Below are 27,532 nucleotides of genomic sequence, written 5' to 3'. Positions count from 1 at the left end.
AGGAATACAGCGCAGGGTGTATGGCGTGGTAAAGACTCAAATGTGGATATGTGTTTGTTTGGAGTTTTCGCCATAATACGACCTCCTCTCGCGTCAGAGAATTATGAGGTGGGGGTAGTGTTCTTCGTGAAAAGCGATAGTGTTGTAGGATGTGAGTGTAGGTTAATGGTATGGGCTCTGGTTGGAACTGCTCGGCGCGGTCATCTCGCGGCTCCCGGTGTGCATGCGCTCGGGCGTAGGCGTGTGCCTGCTGATTGCCGCGTAAGGACTCATGCCCCGGAGTCCACACGATTTGTATGTATGGTGGCAGCTGGTGCACTCCATTCAGAATGCGATGTCCAGCCCTGGAAATTTTGGCCCTGGAGTAATTTCTGCATGCCGTCTGAGAGTCCGTCAGAACTATGACGCAATCCCACTGCGGTCTCGTCGTGATGGCTAACGCTATATCGCTAGTTCCTCTGCCTCCGCAGCGCTCACTCTGGAAACCGACGATGTATTTATTTCGGTCCCGTGATTTTCGACTACGCTGGTGACGAATGCGGTGCTTCTTGCGGTGCTGGCCGCGTCTACGTACAAGACATTGGGGTGGTGTCCATACTTTCTCGCGAGCGCCTGTGCTCGGGCTTGTCTCCGTCCGATGTGGAAGTTTGGGTGCATGTTCCTGGGAATCGGTGAGACGTACATTGTTTCTTGTATTCGTGTTGGGATTTTGGTCAGTGCACTGGTCTTCCGTACGGAATATCCAAGACTCGGAATATCCACTGACTACGGAAGAAATGGAACATGTTCGAACTGTTCTACGACGCGCCGCTTCTTGCGGAGTACCAGCACTGTCACTGAACTCTTCTCCGTACACAAAGCAAGCCTCCCCCCCCCCCCCCCCCTTTCTCAGACGCTCGCTTTCCGCATTTTTTGACGCCGTTCTCGAGCTGCTGGTGCATTCAGTTCGCGCGCGGTTAGTTCTTCGTTTTCCTCAGATACTGCTAATGTTCAGGAGCCCTGCTTTGATTCGTACAGATGAGTGTTTATCTCAAAAGAACAAGCTTAATTATGCTGACTGCTGCGCATTCTTCTTCTATACGGCGCAAAACAGACAAGACAGACAGCACGGAAGCGGGATCAAAAAAAATTAGCGTAGCTTGCACTGGAGGCGCAATGCTAAAGAGACAGCGGAGCTGATGGGCACCCAGCTAGTCCTGGCTTTTGGGTTAGGCTAAGCACTACTAAGTAATCCTCAGAATTTTTCGGAATTTATTGATTATTAATCGATTATCGATTAGCTATGGATTGGCTATCGATTGGCTATCGATGACTGACTAAGCTTGAGTAGTCCCAACCATGCTTATCTAGGCTTAGCCAGGATCAGCTTCGCTATAGTGAACAGGGGTATGTGCCATTACGCTTGGATCCTTTCTGCACTACCGCCAGGATCGGCACACACTTTCTGTTCGCATATTACGGACTAACGCTCGGCTTAAACAGCTCCGCTGTTAAAAGTCGTGGCGATGATTGAGTTGTTTTTGTATGGTGCACGTGCGAAGACACTGAACTGCTCTGGCCGCGTCGCCCGGTTTATTAAACAGATAGCTGTTAAAGAAAGGGTGCAACTGCGCTGTTCTCTACACGTGAATAATTGTTGGATTAATTTGTTTGCGTCTATGGATGGACTTTGTTTCTGCAGTTACACGTTGCAAACAGATACAAATATATCCGACGGCCAAAATTGTGCCCTGTCTCAGTGAAGAAAGTATTGCATATGCTTTCTATTTTTATATTGTGAGTATTGACGATGCACAGCCGCTAGTTTCGTTATGACATACAATGATCTAATATTTGCTGGCCTTGTACGCGTATGAGTGCCTAATTTGACAGAGCAGCATCAAATGGCAAACATATTAAATGTCGACACGCTGGACTCAAGTTTGACTCTCGTGGGTGCCATGACTAGTTTTATTTGTGTTTTTCAAGGTTGGTCCTCTGCCACGCCAGACCACCATCGCGTGAACGTAATACCCCGCGGTGTGTTCCTCATAAAGCTTTTTTCTGTAAGAGTTCCATGCGTACAGAAACATCCGTGCCTACTAAAGAACCCCACATGCCCAAAATTTATCTGGGACCTCCCGCCACCATGGGGGTCTTCCTCTGCATAGCAGAAATTCAAACGCCTGAATGAATAATATTTCGCGAGGACATCCATTTGAGTTATATGGCGACAGATACGAATTATGGTAATGTATGATGTGTAAATGTCTGATAGATAGATAGATAGATAGATAGATAGATAGATAGATAGATAGATAGATAGATAGATAGATAGATAGATAGATAGATAGATAGATAGATAGATAGATAGATAGATAGATAGATAGATAGATAGATAGATAGATAGATAGATAGATAGATAGATAGATAGATAGATAGATAGATAGAAACAGCCCTTAATTCGTGGTGGTGACAGGTGCCATCTTGTTATACACAAGCGACGTATATTTAGCGGATTATCGCCTCAGCTAAGGCAAAATACAAAGACGCGACTAAGAGAAAATACAAAGAAGCGAGTAGTTGACCTCACCTAAGTACATCGTCAGAGATACCGAGAGGACAACACACGGTACTGACTGCAAGGCACGTGGTACTTACAGCGCCTCGCACAACGCGACCGCTTGCTTTTGATCTACGCCCTCACAGTTGAAATTGCCGACGCTTCACGATAGCGTGTTCGCGTACGCGCCACCACTTTTACGAGTGCGACAAACCAGATAGGAAGGGTTCGTCCTCTCTCGTTGGCCCTTTCTCTCGAAAGAAACTGCTGCGGATTCTTTTATGTATGAGAGGCAATTGCCTAGGACAAAGATAAAGGGAGTTGAAAAAAAGAGTACAAATTCGCCTGTGGAGTGAGAAAAGTGCTAGTCATCAGAGAACAAGCACGCAGGCGTCAACTGTACTGCGTATGTGTTCGGATAATTAGAAAGGGATGCAATACGTTTTAATTATTATTATTATTATTATTATTATTATTATTATTATTATTATTATTATTATTATTATTATTATTATTATTATTATTATTATTATTATTTGTTTTGAAAGCATAAATACACTTGACCGGAAAGGGAAAGCGAGGAGCAGGCTGGCGACTGCCACCGGAAGAGGCGTTGGCCTGCCTACTCTTCAGAAAGGACAGGAGATAAACATAGAAATGGAAGAGATAGGAAGAAGGAGAGGAAAGGGGAAAGAAAGAGCAAGATGACAAATCTCAAAGAATAAAGCAGCACACGCAGTACAGGTCACACACAGTAGGGTCGATCACTGCAGGTCACGGTATACTAAAGAATGTTAAAATAGAAGAAATAGTGTCTGAGGTATTGTCATTTGAAAACATAAATAAGCCACAAACGTGAACTTAAGTTAGTTCCTTCTAGAAAACGAAGGAGAGTGCGATGGGCCTGATCGCGTCGAGGCGCACAACGACTGGGGTACAAACATATGCGTCGAGTGTCGTACACCGCAGGCCAAGGAGATAGAGATGATAGTCCCTCACAAGCGACGTGCGCTTCGCACTGAAAGCGGGACACTCCAATATAAGGTGCTGAAGTGTCTCGCACCAAAACGATGGACTGACCACACGTCCTTGTCGGTATAAACGTTCGCACATGTTCACCCAGCCAACCCTTAGCTTGAGTAGTACTCTAGCGCGACGAGGCAAGCCTCGACCGCGAACACGGGGCGGGAACGTTCCATTTGGGATGCGTTGGTCTAGATTCTGCTTGAGTAGGTGGCGACGAACCAGCAGACGAGCGTCATCCAGCTTGCACAACATTTCAGGGCAGACAGTCGTAATGAGCGCAAGTTGAAGCCAGCCGATCAGCCTCTTCATTCCCGGCGATCTACGTGTGAAGGCATCCATTGAGCAACGAAAGATAGCCCATTATTGCGACCCGGGGTCGAGGACAAGAGACGGACTCTTGCAGCAGGCGAAGAGGAGACGAAAAGCTTTATACTTTATGTACAGATACAGCAAGTAACAGCAGGTAACATCATACAAATAGCAGTAAGAGCGCACCAGACCGATGGGGCGGCTGGTGGCGACTCTCTCTTCTAACAAAGGGCCGGTTCTCCCGTAAATCCCTTTGACGACTCCTTGTCGGCAGGAACGAGGCGGGGCGGGTGCTGACGTCAACCGCGTTGCATTCTTGTTTCGTCGCGGGATTAGTCTCGGTGCTCAGACGAACGACATTAAATAAGACATTAAATCACTATGACACACTGAATATTGACATCACAACGTTAACGAAGAAAGACATAAGAAGTTTATTCACGCAATAAAATAATAATAAAAAAATCTTTTTGTGTGTGTGTCTAGCCATTGTATTATGTATGTATATTATGAGTACTTAGCCTTTCTATTTCATCCTTACTTCCTACATGTCCTTAGAGAGGCGTGTTTGATTGTAATGTAATCTTGGATACATTGTATGTCTGGTACAATGCTTTCTATGAAGGGTTAGAAATGCTAAATGTGTTTCGTCTCCATTGCTGATGGGTGGCTGGAGCCCAGTCAAGCTGCAGTGTAGCAGCTTTTTCTTTGGCCACCTTGTAAAGTTGCGAAATAAAGTTGCTTTGATTGATTGATTTAATCGCAGAGGGGGGGAGCGCTCGTCACCTCGATGATAGGCACCCGGTGTGGCACAATACCATGTGATGCAATTTTGTTGGTAGAGTCAGTAGTGCTGCGCACAACTGGACAATCAACCTGACTGCGTTGTAATCTGCTAAGGGCAGCGCGGGAGTCCGTACAGATGGCAATCTTCCATGCGGTTAACTTCTCTGGCACGTGTTTCAGCGCTGCTAGCTCCGCCGTTGTTGGCGAGGCTGGAAAGGGTATATGAAATGTGAGTCGAAGGGCAGAAAAAAGCTGCAGAGGTGCCTGGACCGTCGCTGTGTACAGATGCATCTGTTAATACTTGAAGATAATCTGGAAATCTTTCGAACATGTGCGACTAAGCGAATTGGAATATTGGCGAAACAGGCATATCAGACTTTTTGTGTATGTCAGGGATTGTGAGATAAATGGGGAGTACGTGTTTGGTGATGTATTTCGGAGGCGGAGGGGTAACTGAAGCAGCATTTTCTGAAATGCCAGCAGCGTTCATAAATCATGCGCAATTTTTCCCATGCGAGAAAACGGGCGCTGAATCAGACGATCAAGGAGCGATTGGCAATTCTATGCGCGGTGCAGGCGCTCGATATGATATAGTAGAGCTCACTGCTCTGCTTGCAGCTTCAGGGGTAACTGATGCGCTTCAGTAAGTAATGCAGCAGATTGCACTTCGCGAGGTAATCCAAGCATTAGTCGAAGGGCAACAGGATGATCTCGTTCCAATTGGGCCATCAAAATATGGCACGTTCAGGACTGTTAACGCATACGTCATGCCATAGACAACAGATCAGAGATGTTGTTTGGTCGCAGCCGGCACCTCTAGCAGTCAAGGCGACCACATATAAGGAGCGATTGCGATTTGCGTCGTACAAGTTTAACGGCAGGACGCCAAGAGATGATCCACAATTAAACCCAAATGACGGTGTTGTCGCGCCCAGCTTATCGGCGTCTCGCCAAGGTACAATCGGCTCATTGTTCGACGAACGATGAGCCGACTTTACCTTCAAAGTTTAAAGAAATAACACGCAATTTGTTTCTGTCGTCTGTCTCTTCGCCTGGCTGTCATTTCGCCCGCGACAGCATGTCATAAAATGAAGAAAACTTCTGGCGCAGAGCACACGAACGCACACGAACAAGTTAACTCCGAGGCCTCTTATGAAGGTCCCGCAGATGTCCCTCATAGCTCGTAGGCGTAAAAAAATAAGGGCGTCCTACCTGTGGATCGGTCGCGCATTCTGAGATCGAGTTGCCTGTCGTCCAAGACAGCGGCCTGACCGAACCCATGGACAGGAATAAGACGAGGCTAACACCAAGCAAGACTACTGGGCGGCCACGTGCTTAACCCAATCAATGATCCGCACGAAGCCAGCGACCGACCGCTGCGCCGTCATCTCACGGGCTGAACCCGTCCCGAGGTCGACGATCGGGAGACGCTTTCGTCGAAGGAGATCGCTGCCCGAGCCAAAAAGGAAGGAGCAGAAAAAAAAATAATAAAAAAACAACAACGAATCCGGAATAAGCGCCGCGTCGTGGCATCTCGGGCGAGGAGGCCGTCCACTTGGGCCTACCAACGGTCGCGTCGTCGGCAGATAAGCGCCCGTCTCGGCTGTCAACAACGATGTCCACTTCAGCACAGCGTGACAGCCTTCACGTCATCCGTCCGAGCGACAACTTGGCGTAAACTGGCCTAGAAATGACCGTCGCTCGTTTGTTGCTTGAAGAGCCGCCGCTGTTTAATCACGACTCCCCTCAGAGGTCCTGGCATCCGCGTATAGACTGATAGCTCGAGCTTTGCAATTCGGGCGTATCGTGGATAGACAATATAAATTTCCGGAAACATACGTGCCGTTGCAATTATCATTAATTCCCGCTTCATCCAATGATCGAATGTAACCGTGCGACCTCTTTTCCCATCGCGAACGTGAGTGGTCGTGTGGACTTAAGAAAGAGAAGTTGGTTAAGCAATTGTAGTTACGAGTCAATGGCGTCACTATAGGGTAAGCAGCACCCGGGGCAGTGGCCCGCCGCGACCCCCCCCCCCCCCCCCCCTTCCCCTTCTTCTCCGCGCTCTCGTTCCAAGCAATGAAGCGCAATTTAATCCTCATGGCTTGCTTCAGTGCGAAGTTGGTTCTGTACGAGTATAGCTGACGACTTATTCTTTTTATTTCTTTTTGAAATGTCCAAAGTAACGAGTGCACCACACAACTTCCAATCCAACACAATGTCACATCGAAAGCGCAAACTTATTATGCGCTTTGGTTGTGAATGTGTGTACTAACTGACAGAAAAACATGAGTGTGTATTTTTTTTTTTCAAAAAAGTACACTTCTCAAAAATAAACGGAGCAAATAGCTTTTGTCAGATGAATGTCAAGAATTACATTATAAAAATAAACGTGCACAAGAGAGACAAGAAATGCAAGCTTTGAGATCGTAGAAACGCTGTAGTGATATGCGTATGCATGTGTATGCACCGTGGTTGCACGGTGTATGCATAGCCTCGTGCGGTGCACATTGCATACGTAGCCGCGTATACGTATGTACAAGAATAGCTTATCTGCATTTTTGAAGTGAGGTGAATTGAAAGAAGCACCTCGGAAGGAGGATTGAAAGCAGGAGAAAATGAAGACGAGCCAGATATAGTAGGCGACTAGGCGAAGAATAATACAGTCTCAGTAGAACGTGTGGTATTTTGAAGGAGCTTTCGTAAGAAAACTAAAGCACAAATTTATGCTAATCTTGCACTGTCCACTACCGCAGTCGGACCCGGCGGGAAAGTATTTCTACAACAGTTACAACGACCGCTACGCGGGTGTATCGGCGAAACAATATTGCATGCACCTCTCTGGGGTGACGTCTCTACCGCATGTATATTTTATTTGAACTCCACGTTCTAAAGCAACCTAAGCCATTATTTAAGCTCTGCTAAGGGCACCCTCCTACAAACTTCTATTCTTTTTTTATTTTTTGTAGTCAGCGCATAGTGCCACGGCCGGGCGCCTTTTCGCTTCTTTGACGAATAATTATTGGCCATTTCAACCCCGCCCTTTCACTGCCCAGTAGTTCCCCCCCTCTTGGGCGCTGCACCCGAGGCGTTCCGCCCTAGTGATGCCACGGTTTTGAGTCAGCACTCTAGGTGCTGTAAACGTCATCATTGTATACGAAATTAATAGAGAATGTACCGCGCGAATCGGAGGAACAAAACAAAATGAAGCAATGAGTTGTGGGCATCTTATGAATGTCGTAAAACAAAGCGCTTGAGGTAGCGCAGCATTGTAGTGTCGCGGGCAATTTACAAATATCTTTACAAAAGTTAAAATTACAGAATAAAGATTACAAGAATTAAATGAAGCTACGAATTGGGATGCCGTAAATCATCTTGGCTTGACCAAATACTCGGAGACCCAGAAACGACGCCTAGTGCAACCAGCCCAGAAAACACGGTCAAAATCTGAAAATTAAAATTGAAGTGACATCACTTCTGTGCTAACAAAAAATTCTGTGGTGATTGAGCGGTAAACGCGGAAGAAATGCGGTAGCATTACGTCACACCTCTTTGAGGTCCCGGATCCATGATTTAAACCGCGTTCACCACATTGCAAAGTGTTGTTCAAGAGCTCGCTCGACACACACACACGCTCTTCTAAGCTCTCCCATCCCCTCCCTACCTCAAACACGTCACGTGGTTGAGGTAGAGAGGGGATGGGAGAGCTTGGGGATGAGCGAGGATAGGAACACGCACTTTTTTCCAATCTGACACTCCTAATGCTTACGCATTAAAAGCCGTGGCTGCTCGGCTTCCTCCTCCGTACCGTCCCACTCCGCGCCACTCCTCTCTCTTCCGCGCCGCGTTCTACCTCGCTGTTCGCGTTGTCTTGCCCACCTCTCTAGCGCTGCGCTTCAAATTACGTTCCTTTCGATAACGAGTAGCTATAAGCTTCGCTTTACGAAACTCTCATCATAAGAGGCGCTCTGGCGAAGCAACTGCCAGCAAGTACCTTGGAGTAAGCTGTGCCTGCAGCCAACCATCTTCTCCTTTTCTCTGCGCTTCTCTGCAGTGCAGTAACTCTAGGCACAAAAGCAAACCCTCCAGGAGCCGACATCGTCAGGACAATCAGGCGCCCGGTCAACATCACAGCAGCAGTATCGTTTTACTAATTCCATCTGATGTAGGCCGAAGACAGCGAACACTCGTTTAATGTATCTCTGCTTTACTCTCGAGAATCTAATCTCGAGATTCTAATCGTTATTTTTGTAATCTGATTACGGGCACTCGTCCAAGGTTGTCATCCTCGCATTCACCTTGCAGTTTTTACCTTTCAATTTCCTTACCTTTCCTCATAGCGCTTGAGGAGAAGGAAGATGACGGGGCTATAGCTAAAGGCGGATCTGACCTTGCAAAGGCAGTTCACATTTCTTCATTATCGAAATGAGCAGATACCGCAAATGACATCGTATTTGGAGATAACTTACTTAAGTTAAACTGGCAGCGGCAGATCGAGGCACATGCTCGCAAAGGACAACTTTGCAACGGGGTTGCTGCGCCATTTGAGCAATAAATGTGCAGGTATTCGTAGAGCTACTTTATTGATGATTTACAAACTTTATTTGTTTTTTCTTGAATTCGTCTGTTACGAACTACGACCTCTAACACTACTTCAAAGGCAAACTCAGCGTCTCTGTCTCTGTCTGCCGAACTTCGTGGCCAATAATGTGCTTCATATGGAGGCTGGAATTACTCAGCTAGATTCCATACTTAAGCAGCTCGCTCTACTGACCCTTCTGAAGCTACTATGATCCAAAGCTCTCCCGTTCACAACCGGTTTTCATCACTTCTCCTGACTTTTCCTTTACAGCGAAGCTGTATGTGGCTAGCCGATTCGTCCGTCTGTCGCCTGTACGCCGAAAACTATCATCATCATCAGCAATGGCTCGAGCGTCGTCGTCTTCTTCCACAGCTGGCTCCGTTGCCGCTCATCATTCCAGCGTAGAATTTCACTTCTCTTTTGTAGTCGTAATGGAGAGGCCGCGTTTACGGGGGTATACGAGCCATATTGCTTAAGGGGGTATGAGCCATTCATTGTTTTACGTGACGGACAGATTTAATTTCGAAGCAATTTAATTTTGAAGAATCGCAAGCGGCAATCCGACAACGGCGGATGGCGGGCATACCGCCAGTGACGTCGTAGCCGAACGTGTGTGTAACCTGATTAAGAAACACAAAGACGTAACCAATAATTGAGAAAGACTTTAATGAACCGTCGGAAATAACCCAGTGATAAACATCGGGGCCGCACGTTTCAGTTTCGCTGATTGACCATCTATACGGAGTGCTTGGGCGGCGATTCTTTTATGATAACTTTCCAAAACTACGCAAAATCTATACCTACGTGCTTTCTTGGAGGTCTTCAAGATCAACTCGTGCAGTTTCGTTGTTACTCATAGGGACGCGACTCAAAATTTAGACAAGGCCAGAGTTGGTATCTTTTCCATTCAGCTTATAGCTGGTCTTTAGCTCTCCACCTGCCGCATTATGCCCCGGATTTTCTCGCAGAATTTCTGGCAGTTATCTTGGCCGCCAAAAGGTGAGTCCGCAGCAATCTAAGGAGTAATCTAAGGTAATAAATGTTGCAGATGCTCTTGCGGTCTGCAAACATTTAAATTCCACTAAGCGGTCGCCTCTGCTTCGTATGTTTATTGCACTTGCGCCGAACGGTTTTTCTCAAGTCTGCTTTGTGTGGGTAACCGGACACAGAAATTTTCCTAAATAAGCCCGCTGACTCTCTAGTATCGTCGTTACTCAAAGGTCCATGTCCTTGCCAATTCTTTTTTTTTATCATTACAGAAAGTAAATTTAAACGCATTTTGTTTTTAGTTTGCAATTCGTCGTCATCCCTGATTTCCTTAGATGGTCTCTGATACCTACAATTCCCCGCGGTACACGAAGAAATGTCTTTCACGACAATGCGAGGTGACTTCGCCACGCTTCCGCTATAGAGTTCTACATCTAAGTGTTTACCTTCTTAGGTCTCGTTTTTCTATAACTAACCTCAGTGCTTTTTATAACGAACCAGAAACAATTGCAGAATGGTGGCTTGCTGGGCTTTCATTGTAATTGCATTTGTTCATGCCTAGCATCGTCAGTAGAATAAACAGTTGGAAGTCAGCGCTCTTTTCACTCTGTCTCTATCGTCGTCCCTTCCTTGTTATTTTTCGCGCTGTTACACAAGTTGCAGAAATAACTGATCGTCTCTTTCTTTTGTGTCGCCACTTATCCTTCCTGCGCGTAATGCTTCTCGTACTTCCGACGAGTGATCAAGGCTTAACTTTAACATCAAACCTATTGTCCTTTGGCGCCCGTCAATTAGGTACCAGCCACAGATCTATTATAGCTGCTCTGCATAAGTTCATTGAAGCGTCCAGAAGGTTACGCTAGCTGCTGGGGGTGCCTACCGTGGTGTGCTTTGTATTATTAATGCGAAAGCATTATACGCCCCATTGCGCGAAAGTCCGTCGGCATGACCGAAAGATGGTACCAAAAATGGCCGACAGCGCAAAGAGTACAAACACGTCAAAAATGCTCGGATTGACCTCACATTTCTCAGGGAGGTTTTTGTGAACAAATTAATGCTTTGAAAAAAAAAATTTGGTGCAGCTCAGACTGGGTGGGAGTCGAACCCGGGCCTCCGGGGTGCGAGACGAGCACGCTGCCTCGGCGGCTCTGGCTTACTAAAGGTGTGCCGAGTGCGCGCGTCATTGCGCACGTCACGCCGCAGTCATCTGGCTGACTAAAGGTGGGCCCTATTGCGTGCGTCATTGGGCACGTGGCGGCGCAGACAACGGTGGCGCCACGTCATGAGTGTATAAAATGAGCGCGTTCATCCATGGCGTTCCGAGGTCTACAAACGGCATTCGTATTCCCACACGTAAGCAGTCTTAAGTGGATGTGCCGAATTTGAACATTTTTGTGAAGTAAACCTTATCAGAATTTTGTTATACTTAGATTGCGCAATGTCTCCTTTTTTTATTGTTCTCTCTCCACTTTTTTTTTTTAAATTTAGATCTAGAATTAAGGGAAGGTATAGGCTGCATAAGAGCCGAATCCCAAATTCGTTCCCAAAGAAACAATAGAAAAAAGGAACAGAAAGCAGAAAATATGAACAAGCACGCTACCCACACGAACACAGGGCACAAATATTGTCTAAACTACGGGCGCCAACCAGCACCGAACTATAGTCCAGTAAATATAGGTTGATCACTCATTACGCAGGAGTGAAGGAGTTCACACTTCGTACATACAAATGGACACCTCGAGATCAGCTCGTTAAAAAAGAACCACAATGTAGAAGACACAACGGTAATGTCACTTGTAGGCAGTCTATAACATTAGTCTCTACTAAAAAATCGCGAAGGGCACTTACCTCTGCTTATTAGGGCATGACCGCGGTCCAAGGACTTTGCTCTGAGCGAGAGGACGTTTGTCAGTGATGTTAAAACGATCACGCAGACGAACCCGCTATTGCTAATATCGAGAATATTCAATAATAATATGCTCCACTGAAGCTTCGGGGTTATCATAATAACTACAACGTGGGGACATTCGTCTTTTGATGCGACACAAGTGAGGCGTGTATGCTACGTCTAAGCCTCGTGGGATTGAGCCAAGTGTATATGCGGTGGCGGTGGCGGCAGCAGCAGCAGCAGTGACGTTGACGACGACGACAACAACAACAACAACATCCCGGCTATTGCTCCGGCCGAGCGTGTCATATGAACCAGTGCTGGGTAACCATGCTCCGTATTCGTACGCTGTCAGCGCGAACTCTGGCGTAACGACACAAGACATAACTGTCAACATAACCAGTGTGTACGTATTGCCAAGATCACGTGGACGTAAAACATTACGTAGACTTTCCACACTTTGTCGAAGAGCGAAAGGCTTTCCTTGATAGGTTGAAACGTCTGTGTACAGTGTTCGCGTGCATACGTCCTCTGCTAGTGAATTACTGAAAAACGCTGCGCACACGTTGTGCTTTGGACTAGAGCAGTGAACGGGCCATTTTTTGATACCCGGGCCCGGCCCGAGCCCGAAAGAGCCATGCGTTGGCTCGCACGAGCCCGGCCCGGTGATTTCGAATCTGGCCCGTACCCGGCCCGGCGCGGTTCGCTTCGACCCGTTAGTCATTGAACCTATATGAAGCTAGAGTTCTTGGTTAGTGTGAATATACTAACAACATTATGGGGTTTTACGTGCCAAAACCGCGATCTGATTATGAGGCACGCCGTAGTAGGGGACTCCGGGAATTTGGACCACATGGGGTTCTTTAACGTGCACCTAAATCTAAGTACACGGGTGTTTACGCATTTCGCCCCTATCGAAATGCGGCCGCCGTGGTCTGGATTCGATCCCGCGACCTCGTGATCAGCAGCCCAACACCATAACCACTGAGCAACAACGGCGGGTATTGTGAACATACTGTCATGTGATCAACGGGCGCCGGGTGGTTGTCAACTTTCTGCAGCTTTGTGCGCTGCGTCCGCTCTTTATGGCGATTCTGGAACTGTGAAAAAGCAAGTTCATTTCATTACTAGCCGAACACGCGCAGATTATTATTCGATTAGTTGATATGAAAACATACATATACAATTTACAGAGAAGAAAATAGGGAGGCTGGCCAGTGCCACCGAGAGTGGCACGACGTCTGCTCATTCTTTAGGAAGGAGGACATACGATATAGGAGTTGATTATTTGTAACAGGCAGGTTTCACGTCTTCAGGTTTTCCTCTAAAGTTGCTGCTAAAAAAGGTACATCCTTTGATCATCATGCTCGTGCTTTCAAGTGTGTTGTGATTGGCCATAGTGCACTTTCTAAACCGTTGTGCGGCAATATGCAGCCGTAGCATAGGTGAACTCCTATAAACACCACCAGCCATTTTATCTCACTTTTGAATCTCGTATAACTATAGCGGCGTACAGTGATGGAACTCGAGCCAATAAATTTGTCGCTAATGCAAGTTTAAATACGCTGGTCTAGCTATATTGGCTTGTAGGAATACCGTATTGCACTGCCACTAGAAGTTTTTCATTAAACAGAAATTGGTGGCACGCAAGGGTAACGCTCATGTGCAATCATATTGTCACACAGATTATGCCATTTTCATTGCTTTCTTCGGCTTCAATATAATGTTGCCAGATTTTCAGTCGACAATTTATGCATCTTTGTTTCGCAGCATGAGCAAACTTGGACTCTGTCTACTTTTGGTTCATCTCGCAGGGTGTTAAGTACAGTGCATGTACAGCGTCCCGTTTTCTTTTTCACATCCCTCTCACTAACGTTGCAAACATTTGTAGCATCAATGTAGGCTTAAAGCATTTATATAAAAACAATGGACACTTCGAACTCTAAATTTAATTCGTTAAACTAATTGTGCAGTAAACTTCGGCAGGACTCGCTCGAATAGTGAATAAAAATAATAAATACCAGTAACGAGTTGTACTATGCCTTCACGCACAATTTAATTTGTGCACGAATATTCCAGAATTTATTTGCCATCACTTTATTTCAATACTCTAAGGACTTGTTCATAATTTACCTAAATTTTGTTTTTATATTAAAATGATCACGAACAAGGCAGTGAAAAGCGGCACATCAATGACCCCTGCCGAAAATTTACATATTTTTCTGCAGCAACAAAACATTGTAAACGACTCGGCCTCTAGGTTAGCCTCCTGCGCTTGAAAAACGTGACCAGCTGTACTGAAACTGCTTTCATTTATTCTTCTTGTGGATGCTATACGAAGAATACTTTGTACAACTGAAGACAGCTATTCTAGGAAATGTTTTTGAGGCGAGCCTCGCACCAATAAAATAATTTCCGATCTCTTCTACGCCATTGTAGTGCGAAACATTTTCTAACTCTTGGTCATTTTGATCCGGCTCTGTGATGTCTTGCCAATTCTTGAAATTCGTCCTTCGCCGCAATTACCAACCATCCCAATGCGTTTCCCCTCGTTGATAGGCGAGGCCGCTGTCCATTCGAACGTCGGGTCGTCCATCTCTCGCCTGAGCACGGTCACTTCTAGGAATCCGAGCTCTTAACCTAGGAACGATGCTGAGCAGAGTTTGGTAGTGTTGCGAAGACGAAGGCATTCCGGCAGAATCCATCTTAAGATTACTATGGAAGTTAATGCGTTTAGCATTCGAGCAATGTAGCGACCACGCAGTGACACGCCGTATTGCCGAAGGCACCTTTATTTTGTAAGTGTAGATGGTCATTCTGGTATTTCCATTGCTTCGGCTATATGCGACGTACACCGTATCCGTTATCGGCCCACTTTGCTATGATCCTCGCTCGATAAGGTCATTCATGACCATGACGGCAGGACGACGACTGTACGCTGACGATGCATGCAGTTTCGACGATGGAATTACGAAGGAATGGCGTCGACGGAACGACGACAATTGGATGGCCATTCTGAAGTGATGGCGACAATGTAACGAACACGGCGTGAGGATGACGGTGAGTGTCGATGATGACGGAAGGACGACAGTAGAACCACCACGACGGCATCAGGGCGGCGGTATAACAACGAATGTACGACGACGGTGGCATAATCACGATTGACTGATGACAGCACAATTATAACGCAATGAAGAAAAAGAAATGCCGTCGATGAGACGACGACAGCATGACGACGACGGCATGAACGACTGTATGACGTAATTGGCAGGACGGTATAACTAGAACCTGATGACGATGGAGCGATGGCATCACGGCGAAGATATGTCGACGACGCAATGACGACCGTGGCACGGCAACGGCGGCATAATAACGATCAAATGACGGCAGCATGATTACCACGGAATGACTTCGATGGAACTGCGAAGGCCATGGCGGTATGACGACAATTTGATGACGTTTCTGGAATGATGGCGACGGTATGACAGCGTTACGAGAACGACATGACTACAACGGTATGACTATGATGACGACCACGATGGCATCACGACCCCGATGGCATATGTAGTGGCTCAAGTTATAGTCGACAACTTGGGTCACACGGCGATAGATAGATAGATAGATAGATAGATAGATAGATAGATAGATAGATAGATAGATAGATAGATAGATAGATAGATAGATAGATAGATAGATAGATAGATAGATAGATAGATAGATAGATAGATAGATAGATAGATAGATAGATAGATAGATAGATAGATAGATAGATAGATAGATAGATAGATAGATAGATAGATAGATAGTATGCAATAATGCTAATCGCATGGAAAAGCGGGTAGTATAGTGGGCGCTGAAGATCACCGGTGCCATTTTACCAGTGACTGAAGAGCACTGCTAATGTACACCCGTGAGCAAATATATACGGACCAGGAATTGCGCGATAAAGCCGATTTTGTCAACTGCCTATACGAATGCAACTTGAAATTGAGGACTGCAGTACAACCTTGGCACTGCGCACTTTCCATTGTACTTGTCAATTTCAGCTTATGCGTGTTAATTACGAAGAATTTCAGTTTTTTTGGTGACCCTGCGGTCCGTATACTTTTGCTCACGGGTGTACACAAGCTCCTAGGCCCGAGCCCGGACCGGGCCCGAGTCAACACTTGCTTAATCGAACCCGTCCCAAACCCGGCCCCGGCCCGGGCTTTCGGGACAGCCCGAGCCCGTTCAGTGCTATACCTTGGGCACCCAGTTTTTATCGAATCGTATTATTTAATCATAATTTCTCATCCTCCTCGACATTCCTGCGTCTGTACTTTTGCTCCCACGCAAATCAGCAAGCTAAAAGCATGCCTCCTCAGGCCTTTCGCTTCATTAAACTGTACCAATAAAGTGTACCAAGGTAAGAATTGGGTAAAAGGGTCTGTTGCTGGGCCTGCGCAACATCCGGCCGATATCAGCGCCGACCATTCTTCTGGCTCGAGCGACTCGGCAGCCTCACCTTTGGCCTCTTGTAACAACACATTCCATACAAGCATACTTTCCACAATCGACGCTGTCTGCGCAGTGCTGGGTTCCATCGTTTCTACAAGAATTGGGTAAGTTAAACAAAGTGTCATTAATCTTCCTTGTCTTCTTTAAGAACGCTTAAATCTATCTATCTATCTATCTATCTATCTATCTATCTATCTATCTATCTATCTATCTATCTATCTATCTATCTATCTATCTATCTATCTATCTATCTATCTATCTATCTATCTATCTATCTATCTATCTATCTATCTATCTATCTATCTATCTATCTAAAGTTCGATTCCTGACGGCGGCGGCACGCGGAACGTTAAGCTGCACGTCGAACCCCAGGTGGCGAAATTAATCCGGAGCGCGCCACTGCGGCGTGTGTCAAGTCCGTGTGTTGCTTGGGACGTCACAGACACTAGAAATTGATTTGACTTCATCGATCAGAGTTTCCGGTGTTGAGCTTGAGGGAGAGCTCCGGCAGACGCCCTGTACCTCGTCGACCTCTGCGCCAACCAAGGGATGCGTGCGGTGATAAAATATATTTACTTTGTACCATCAGTCACCGTGGATCGTTCACTCTTCTTTAACGCGCAGACTTTTCGCTGCTTCAGCTGCGCGACCGTCGTGAGGCAGGCTTCAAGCGGTGAGCCCTTATCCAACGAGCGCATCGTCGGCGGACTAGGAGAGGCTCCTCCAGGCAACACTTTCCTGACATCTTATTTTCCGGCCGATATCAGCGCCGACCATTCTTCTAGCTCGAGCGACTCGGCAGCCTCACCTTCGGCCTCTTGTAACAACACATTCTATACAAGCATACTTTCCACAATCGACGCTGTCTGCGCAGTGCTGAGCGGAGCTTCTTTTGACGTCATTGTAAGGTTGTCTGCGCTGTGATTCGCGAGCTGCGTGCTCATTGTTGCTCGTGTAAAAGGATATGGCGTGAAGGCTTAGTGCTTACTGCAGATGTTTCCCTCCCTGCTCATGTCCTCTGAAAAATGTGGAATATATACTTTATTCTACTGTATCGAGCTGTATTGTGGCAAATGTATTGTATGGTTACAGGAGTAACTGAAGGAAGTTCAGATTTGTTTTCTGTACGTCAATACTGTTACACGGGATGCCATCCTCCCCCCTCCCTCCCCCATCGGCACAAACATCTTTAATCTTCGCGTTAACTAGCCAGGCCTAGCAACTTAGCTTATGCGCGTTCGAAAGTGTACAAACCTGCCGTTTTTGACATCTCGGGCTATAATCGTAAATTAAGGTGTCAACATGCGGGCTGCCGACACCATTTCTGCTGTCTTCCCTCCGTCGCACCATCCAAGCTGTGAAAACGCGCGTCTGGTGCTTAACAGTGCTTCTAGCTGCAACGCGGCCATCTTGGTTGCGACAAGTTACCCGCGTGGGAATGCCTGCTTACGGAATTGCGTATATCCCCGATTCTGATGGGGGACATATTATTAGCGAAGGCACCCCGGCAATGGAAAAGAGTAGCTGCGAAGGAAAAAGAGTGAGAGAGAAGAATATTTAATGAGAGAAGAAGGGGTGAGGTTAGCCGGATAACCTGCTACTGCACACGCGGGTAAAGGGCATGGGGATAAATTTCGAGGAGGGTAAGGAGTGATAATGGAACAACCATATGTGATAAGCACCAGCTGTGCGATCAGTCCAACTGGATCAGTGCCCATAGCAGCACAAGAACGCACTTACTATAAATATATACGGACACACTATCTAGACACACAACACTATATGAACAACATACAATACACGTATACGGGGGCGATCATTTCTAAGTCTCCCGGATTTTTTTTTTTTTTAATCGCCTGTGGGCAGATAACTTAATTCTAGTTGTTGAGCTGGATTACTCAGAGAGGTGGACAATACTTGCATGAGAAATCGAAACACATATTCAACTAATTAAAACAATTCACCAATTGAATTCTTAATTAATTTCTTTACGGTGCGTATTGCAATTTACAAATTTACAATGAGCTTACAAGGCGTATCCACTTGGAATTAATTTCCGAAATGACACCAGCTTGGAGATATGCGCCATCAAATTCGCCGTAAAAATGCGCTTCTTTACAGAACGTTCTTACAGAAGCACGAAAGTAACTGGAACGCCCATGTATTTCGTTCCACACTTTGGGACGCCAACCAAGGGATGCGTGACTGGTGTCATCCTGGAGATTCAGTTCAAGCGGAGGCGCCTTGCAAGCTCACTGGCTACAATTCGCAAATTGCAATATGTGTCGTAATGTATTTAATTAAGAACTTAATGTATTTCGGTTAATTAGTTTAATGTTGTTCGATTTCTCGGGCTAGGGAAGCCCGCCTCTTTGAATAATCCAGCTGAAGGACAAGAATTATGCTATCTGCCACAGGTGATTAAAAAAAATGATCACTCGTATACAAGCGTATACATACATAGACTGTCTACATGCATAAAAACTACAACTGGCACAGCTCATAACAATCGACGGCAGACATCTCGTTAATTCTCAGTCGTTGTCAAGACTAGCTTCACTCAGAAAGTCTTAATACTGTTCTTGCTACTGGTAGCCCCTTCTCGCCATCTTCCCAGGCCCCTGAAAGAGGCCGGGAGTCTGGAGAAGGCATTGTCGCTAAAAGTGTGTTCTGTGCAGTCAAATACTGTGGGCACACACCGAGCACATCTTGAATAATCTCAGGGGCAGACCAGACGGCAACAGTTAGGATTATCCCAGTGAACAATTTTCGTCATGTATTGGCGTGTATATACAAGTCTTAGCCGACGTAGCAGTGTCTCCTGATCTCGTCGAATCCTTGGGGTGTGCTGAAATTTGAAATCTGTGTCAAGCTTTTGCAGGTGGTCGTGGCAATGATTAGGATCCGTCCAATGTTCTTCCAAGGCTGTTCTCACCCTAAGTGAAATAAGGGCGACAATATAAGTTCATGAGAAAGCGATTTGTATGAAGATGCCGTTGATGTGTTCCCCTTTCGCTTCAGTATTGGCTTGTTCATTGCCTGCTATTCCACAATGGCTTGGTATCCACTGTAGTGTCGGTATGTCATTTACGATGTGCTTCATTGTACAAGATCATAATGTTAGTGACCAGTTGCTGATATGAATTTCGAACTCGGCTCACATAACTGTAAGGTTGTTGTAGTGCTGGCCGAGAATCAACGAAGTATAGTGTAACGCCTGTTGTCTTCCTGATAAGTATGGTGGACTGCCTCTCGTATTCCAGTTAGTTCTGCTGACGAGGAAGAGGTCTTGTGTGGAATTCTACACCGCTGGCTAACGGGGCTATTAGCCACTACAAGTGCTGCAGCAGAAGATGTCGTTGTGGCCGATCCATCCACAAATACGGGTTCTGTTTCCTGTACTTACAATAGATATAAGATATATTAAGTCCGTTGTTATAAGCCAATAGTTGGTACTTCGAAAGAAAAGCTTTGTGAATTAGGTCGCAGATGCTTGATTTTGTCGTTGCAGCGTCTTTATAAAACTGCCTGTTGAGAATTGGCATCTCAAGCAATCACGCGCGCAGTGGACATTCCCGTACATTTGTACCCACTTTCGTTCTAATCTGTGCTGGTACCACACGCAGTCCAGACGACGGAATGGTGAAAACAATGACAATATGCAAAAGAATTATTTCTTGCAGTGCGCACATTATCACCTTTAATTCCGAATTTCCCCCTTTCCTTTAGCTCTGTCTCTATTCACACGAGACGGCAACACGTCGACGTTTCCATTGCAAACCGTGCACTAAAGAACACATATGCAACAAGCGTTTACACCAACAGCGTTGCGAATGGTGATGATTATAACGTATATACAGGTAGTGAATGATGTCACGCTAGGTCCTGTGAGTAAAACTTCTCAGAATGTTATGCCATACCGTTAGCCTTTTCTTGAGCACGCATTGCCATCGCACTTTATTCGCACCGCATAGCCCACCCACCGTGTGCATAAGTAGTGTATGCCAAGAACGTATCACGAAGAAACCGTAATATCAACGAGTAGTGAAAATACGTGTGCGCTGGGGATGGAAATTTCAGTGATTGGTGGGGAGGTTCTGCTTGGCATGCTACTACATGCTTAACGCATAAGAGATCGACGGAAAAGAGAAAGGAAGACAAAAATAAATAAATAAATAAAAACGCACACGCATCCGCTCGCACAGTAACTCGAAAAGGGGCAGCAGTGAGCACCATAAAAAGAGCATAGCGGGAATTCTTGTGTGGAATTCTACACCGCTGGCTAACGGGGCTATTAGCCACTACAAGTGCTGCAGCAGAAGATGTCGTTGTGGCCGATCCATCCACAAATACGGGTTCTGTTTCCTGTACTTACAATAGATATAAGATATATTAAGTCAGTTGTTATAAGCACCGTCAATAAACAAGATGTTATCCATTTCTGTGGCGCATCCAAAAGGAAAGAGATGGATAACAAGATGGATAACAATAGCACCCTAGGAAATGTCGCGCACCCAGGCCCCGCTGAAGATAACGTCTACAAAACTGCTCTCTCCATCTCATAAGCGTGATGTCGCTTGATGCGATTGCAAAGTTTTATATCGTGCACACTTTCTCGTCACCGCTGGAGGCGCCAGCCACGCTTAGGGCAGAAAGTGCCTTCGTACAACAGACTTCGTTGTGACTTCAGGATGTCGTGAAGTACCAGAGCAATTTCTTTCGCTACTAAATGGAACCTGTGGTCTATAATGACTGCAGCTCGTCTCAAAACACGACAGACGATTTGTGCCACGAAAAGTTTCTTGACACTTTTCCGACCAGGTAAGTGCCACCTGAATGTGTTACGCTGCCGACACACCCAAAATACGCGCCTAGTTATACCAGTAGGTCGCATCGTGTGGTAAGCAGTGTACAGAGGCTGGTACGGTGGTTCTAAACCATATTGCCCTTGCGCAAAGCCACCTCGGAGACATCAGTGCATGCCTAGTCGCGCCATTGTCACAACGAGCGTCGTAATCTCTTTCAAGGGAGACGTTACTATGCAAGGCATCCGAGAACGTAGCATATGCGGGGATGAATGGCTGCTCTGGCATGGGTACTGACGACTCAACGTCGTCACCAGCGCAGTGTGCACCAGCGCTTCGTTCTGTCTGCGGGCGGAGATATGGACGGCCTGAAGCTCGCGACTCCTGTGCGCGGTTCAAGCAGGTTTGCTGCCACGACCCGCGTTTACGACGAGGAGTTATCTCCTGCCCGCACGCTGAGACGCGAAATGCTCCGCAGCCGCCTCGGCGCTGCAGAACGTAACGGTCATCCTTGGCAAAAAGTAAAGTGGAAGGAAACACGAGGAAGGCCATGAGAGTACGCGCAAAGCACTGCAGCCGTGTATTTCAACACTCGTGGACATGCTGCACGGGATAGCCTACTTCTATAGTGTGTGAGACAGAATGAACATTGCTACGACGCCGCTGGGTGCGTGTCATCGTATTCAAGCGTTTCAAGTTACAACATGAAACACCTCTTTCCGCCTCACACGCCCGCTTCAGAAGTGTTCTATGATAAGGTCTTCTCGAAGAACGACACTGAATATAATGGTTTTTATTTTTAATGTCGAAAAATGGAAAGGCACGCTTCCTTGGGGTTCGAAATCCCAAATACACTACTCAGGCAAGAAAAGCAAGATTTTAAGAAAGAAGCAAGAAAGAGATAAAAAAATCTCAACAGACACTAGACACAGTCATAAGACAAAAGCACACAAATAGTGCTTGTGCATTTCTATTTCAGTTGTTGTTGGTTTACGTGTGTCCAAGGCTGCGCTGGACTTCTTGCTTTTAGTTACCCAAGCATATTTGCCACGTCGCCTGATGTTTGCAGTTACTGATTCGCACTTATATAACACGCGACGCTCTACTTTAGAATTCTATTCCGGTTAAGCCACCTAGTTAAACGACTGTGACACTCTCGCGTTCTTTTATGTGCGTTCGTGATTTTTTTCTTGCTCTCTCTCTCTCTCTCTGTCGCTGTGTTTTTACTTTTTTATCTTTCTGTCTTCCCTTACCCTTTCCCGAGTGTAGGTAGCCAACTGGATCTTCCGGTTAACCTCACCGGCTTTCACTCCTCACCTATATCTCTCTCTAATGGTTGCAGAATGCTTGGTGAGATGTCAAATGTACTTGCGCAAAAAGATAAGAAGAGCGTTGCTGAAGCGAAAAGTTTCTCGCCTTGTGGCGAATGACTGGTCGTGGGCATGTTTCATTTTTTTTTTTTTTTACCACTCAACATCAACAAGTCGTCAGCTTCCAAAATATGTTTTGGCTTTGGACAAGGTCCCGAAGCCGGCCGGTTGTTTTCGAGCACGGCAGCAAAGTCTGCTTTCCCGACGAGAGAAAACCACATGCAGGCGTGCCCATGCAAAGAGCTGGCTTGTACAAACAGCCTCAAGACCGCGCGGTCTCAATACGAATGATAAGCGCGCGCGTTGATAACGGTTCTGCTTACGACGCCACGTGTTCCGACTCGCCAAGACCAGTACTTGAACGCGGGGAGGAAAAGGTACGGCACGCAGCGGCTGCCCGGGAAGGATAACGCCGTTTCGTCGAGGCGCAACTGCGGTGGCAAACTCTGTCAAAAGGGAATGAATGAATGAATGAATGAATAATAAATAAATAAATAAATAAATAAATAAATAAATAAATAAATAAATAAATAAATAAATAAATAAATAAGACTGCTAGCCATCGTAGAAGTTAGAACAGCTGTAAGCTTATCGGAAGTTAATAAATCCGGGCTTACAAGGCTACGTTCACACTTGGTCTTGAAGCAGGCGGAAACGGCAAAAACTTCTAAAAATACGCCCACCTAGGCGGCAAAAAGGGCGGGAAACCAGGTCGGCGAGCCAAATCGGTCTCAGACTGATTTTTTCGCCATGGCGAAGCGGAAACGTGGCGGAAAGTTGTTCCGCTCGACCGGAAGCTGCACTAGCATGTAAACATCCGGTCGTAAAACTTAACATGGCACGAAAAGTGTAGGCTGCGTTGCTGATGGATGCGATCAAGAACCACCCCTTGCTCTACGACAAGTGTGGTACTAAAAGGTACTGCCAGCAATACTCGCGATAGTATATTCAAAGTCGCGCGACCGGAGGTGCGGCAACGAAGCCTTGGCGTGACCCAACTTCTCGCGTTTTTGCAAAGCCGGGCGAACCCACTACCGCCGCTTCCGAGGTGTCGATCCGCTTCTTCCGTTATTCATCGTCCGTTTCTAGGAAACAAGTAGGTAGAAGTATAAAAACCATTTCTTCTTCCACTTCCATGGCAGACAAAAGTTGGGCAGATTCCTCGTTGGCGCTCCGTAATTCTTCTCGCGCGGGCGCGGTATGTTGCAGAAGTCGCGGGGCGCTTTTTTCGTTGCGGGGTGCTTTTCTCGTCGTGACGATAGATTGTCTCTTTTTTTACTAGTACTGCTCCAAGAGGGCACATGTAACCGGCAAACGGAGTACATTTGAGATTGCCTGAGGAGTGCACCAGAGATTATAATAAAGCAGGCGGCGAGGGCTCTCCAGAGTAACCAAGGGGCTCGGGGGGATCAAAGCTGGAAGCAGGGCGGTCCATGTGTTGGGGCCGCCGAAGCGGGAGCATATGTCTCGCGTAGGACGCGCAGACCTCGGCGAGCCCCTACACAAGTAACAGCCCCGGTTTTAGCTTTGGTGTTGCCGCTGCCGCTTTGGTGTCCTGGAGGCGCCGCCAATAATACGAAACGATGAAATGTTATTACAACTAGTAAATAAAAGCTATTAAATATGTATAATCACGCCTACAGGCACCAACCTGTGACTCAGTGCTACCGTGCCCGCGTGAGGAGAATTACGGAACGCCAACGAGAAATTTACCGAAGGTCGCAGATGACACTCGAAGTTGCGCGAAATGATCGCTTTTGATGACGGAGGTGTGAATGAATGAAAATACAGCTCGAAATGGTACGATAATGAGCGCCACCACCCCGACAAACGTACGCAGACTAGATGGATGTGGGCGAAAGCGGCAGCGGCGGCCCCAGCGGTAGCAAAACAAATGTGAACAACTTGGACATGCGCCGAAAAGATTTTCCGGCCGCTTTGGCCTTTCCGCCCGCTTGCAGCTTCCCAAGTGTGAACGTGATATTGGCGTGAAGCGAACTTCTGTACCTCTGACATCCGCGTGCACTGTTTCAACTGCGGAATACTTCCACGTTTAGTGTCGCCACATTTTCTTTTGTTTTATGTAAGTAACACCTAATTCAATGATTTCTATAATGTCACCTATAGCCTTCTGAAAGAGAGTAGTAGTTTTAGACTGCGTGCTCTTTCGCTCGCCTTTTGTAGTACGTGACTATATTTCTCTTTATTTTTAAATGTTTTGTGATAGTTATTAACCAAGTCAAGAGGAGTAGCCGTCGCCAGCAAACGGCAACGACGACGACTCCTGCATTTATTTTCACAAATGAAAAAATAAAGAAGGCGGGGAGAAAGCTAAGGCTGGACAATCTCGAATTTGTGTTCTCTTTAATTTGCGCTCGGCTTTTTCTACATGGTTGCTCAGGGCCCCAACGTTGACCAGACATGAAAGCCGGCGACGTCACAGCCGATGGACTCACCAAATACAAACAATAATAGAAATGACAACAGCCTATAGTGCATTCATCACCTGATTAACTGGCATGAGCACGTACTGGCTGGAGGAGGAAGCAAGGTTTGCCTGAAAATGAGTACAAACGAGGGATAAGAATCGCGAGTTGGGCGAAATGGTACATTTTAAGGCAACTAGCAGATCGTAACGTTGCGTGGGTAGACGATTATAGACGAAGTTGAGGTAGCTCATCAGAAAACGAAGAGCCAGCCGATAACAGCAACCAGTTACGAAATGTAACCTAAGACATCTCTTGACGCATCTAAGAAACTGTTGTTTGTTCTCTTCTTTGTTCAATTCATAGGATAAGAAAGTTGTTCCTCCCTTAGCCAATCACCCGTTGGATCCGCCATCGCTTCACGCCAGCGAAAGCCGCCAGTGGAGCGCCCGTGGCAAAGATTCATCCCTCACGCAAAAAAAAAAAGAAAAAAAGAAAGAAAAAGAAAGAAAAAGTTTGCGACAAATTCAATCATGCTTAGCTAGCTAATATTGGCATGGTTATTTAAACTACATCGCGTATGTTTAGCTGCCATCCTCAAGTTCTTCATTAAAGAGGATTCACGCATGTGTGCGGTGACAATATCGTATCTTCAGAAGCGCTTAGCGTGTTGAACTAAGAGACATCGCGCTTGGCCCTGGCGCAGTTAAAGAAATAGCATGCACAGAACACGGGACTCCAGCACGGAAACACAAAACAAATCTGCTCTTCCGGTCACCGACCAGTCTGTCTTCAAACAGCTGTCAATTCCGGCAAAGTCTTTCTCAACAGCGAATTGTTGCACGCGGCCGCAGCAGTTGCTCAGTAGCCTCCAGCTGCGCAAACCATGTTGTCGCTCAGCGACAGCATGGTGAATCTGGAGACAATCTGGAGAGAGGTGAATGCACTGTCCTGCACAATGGCGTCTTGCATGGACGTGCGTGCTCTCTTACACATGGACGCGCTTGCTCGATTGACGGTACGTTAGCGACGCTTAAATAAAGTTCAAGTATTCCACGCAACAGATTGCGCACGCTAGGCTCTGGATCAAAGATACACAAAAAAACGGGAACGTCGACGTCACTGCGGTTACCAGCAGCGTGCACACCGCCACCACCACATGGAATCGCCAGTGCACGGAGACACTGCAATATATCTCAGGAAGTGCCTCTCTGTCGATCCACTTATGTGTCAAACAAAGCTCAATATATGGTGGCAATAATGCTTTCATTAAACGTGAAATATGAAAAGAGCTTAAACTCAAGTATACCAGGCACGATGTGTGGACACTGCAGCGCTTTGCTTCGTTTAGCCGTTTGCTTCTGTAACCCACGTCTTGCCTTTTTCGCATAAGAGTAAGAGTCAAATAAAATAAATATGCCCATGAAACGTTGCGCGTCACTGGGGCCTCATCTGTGTCACACCTCGTGGTGGGCGTACGCACTTTGTGTGTGGGACGAGTCGTAAAGTCATCCGCGGAACGAATTGACACACCGTAAAACCCGCATGAATGTCGTAAAGATATACATTCAGACAAAAGTGGAGCATAATTATACTTGATTAGCACGATTTGCATGCCGTCGTAAACCCGTGTTCGCAGTTAGGCAACCTTTGCAGTGTTCCGTAATCAACGTCTTGGAACACCGATGAAGTAAGTTATTTCAACGTTGCTTTATCAGACAGAAACAAGATTTATAAGTGAATAATAACAATCTCCACATTTAGCTTTTTCTTTAATCACCGTCTCGTATAGTTTCGTTGGCCTTAGGTATGCCGATATTGGAGAAATAAACGCCCTTTGTAAATTACTACGTCTTAGGTGCTTGCTCCAAAATGCAGAAGTTTCCAGTTTCCGACATCTCGGCACTGTTCTCAAGTTCTCGGGCTTGATTAAATGTCCTGAACGTCGCAAATGTATCAGGTTGTCAGCGTTTACAACGATTGAATGTTGCAGGTAGAACGGAAACCGACACCGAGAACCGCCTAAAGATAATATATATTCCGCACACTGGCGTCAACTATTGTATTGGGAGTGGTTTACGTCCATCCCAAAGTGCAAGGTGACAAGCTAAACCAGGCTTGATTACTACACAATTCCATAAAAATTATCGGCTCCAGCTCGAGGTCGTTCCGGCCGCGACTGCCGCATTTCGATGAGGGAAGAGTGCAAGAACGCTCATGCACTCACATTTAGATGCACGTCAAAGAACCCCAGGTGGTCAAAACTAACCCACTGCTGCGTGACTCAGAATCATGTCGTGATTCCGGCACGTAA

The 27,532-nt window shown here is 46.3% G+C and overlaps 1 protein-coding gene across 2 annotated transcripts in view; it reads right to left on the bottom strand.

Annotated features, from left to right (window-relative positions):
* The window catches only part of LOC119443120 (uncharacterized), a 49,319-nt gene that overhangs the window by 19,793 nt on the left and 1,994 nt on the right, over positions 1 to 27,532 (bottom strand). Inside the window, exon 1 of one of the 2 annotated variants that reach the window (XM_049662597.1) lies at positions 5,876 to 6,118. The exons of the other annotated variant lie outside the window; for it this stretch is intronic. Within the exon in view, the coding sequence (XP_049518554.1) occupies positions 5,876 to 5,944 (69 nt within the window). The 5' untranslated portion in view covers positions 5,945 to 6,118. Of the gene's footprint in view, positions 1 to 5,875; positions 6,119 to 27,532 lie in introns of those variants that run through there. 2 annotated transcript variants of the gene reach the window in all.

This window comes from Dermacentor silvarum, chromosome 2, assembly GCF_013339745.2.
Source record: "Dermacentor silvarum isolate Dsil-2018 chromosome 2, BIME_Dsil_1.4, whole genome shotgun sequence".
Classification (NCBI taxonomy): Eukaryota; Metazoa; Arthropoda; class Arachnida; order Ixodida; family Ixodidae; genus Dermacentor; species Dermacentor silvarum.
The sequence above is the reverse complement of the archived record's forward strand: the minus strand, read 5'-3'. Positions and strand labels throughout refer to the sequence as shown.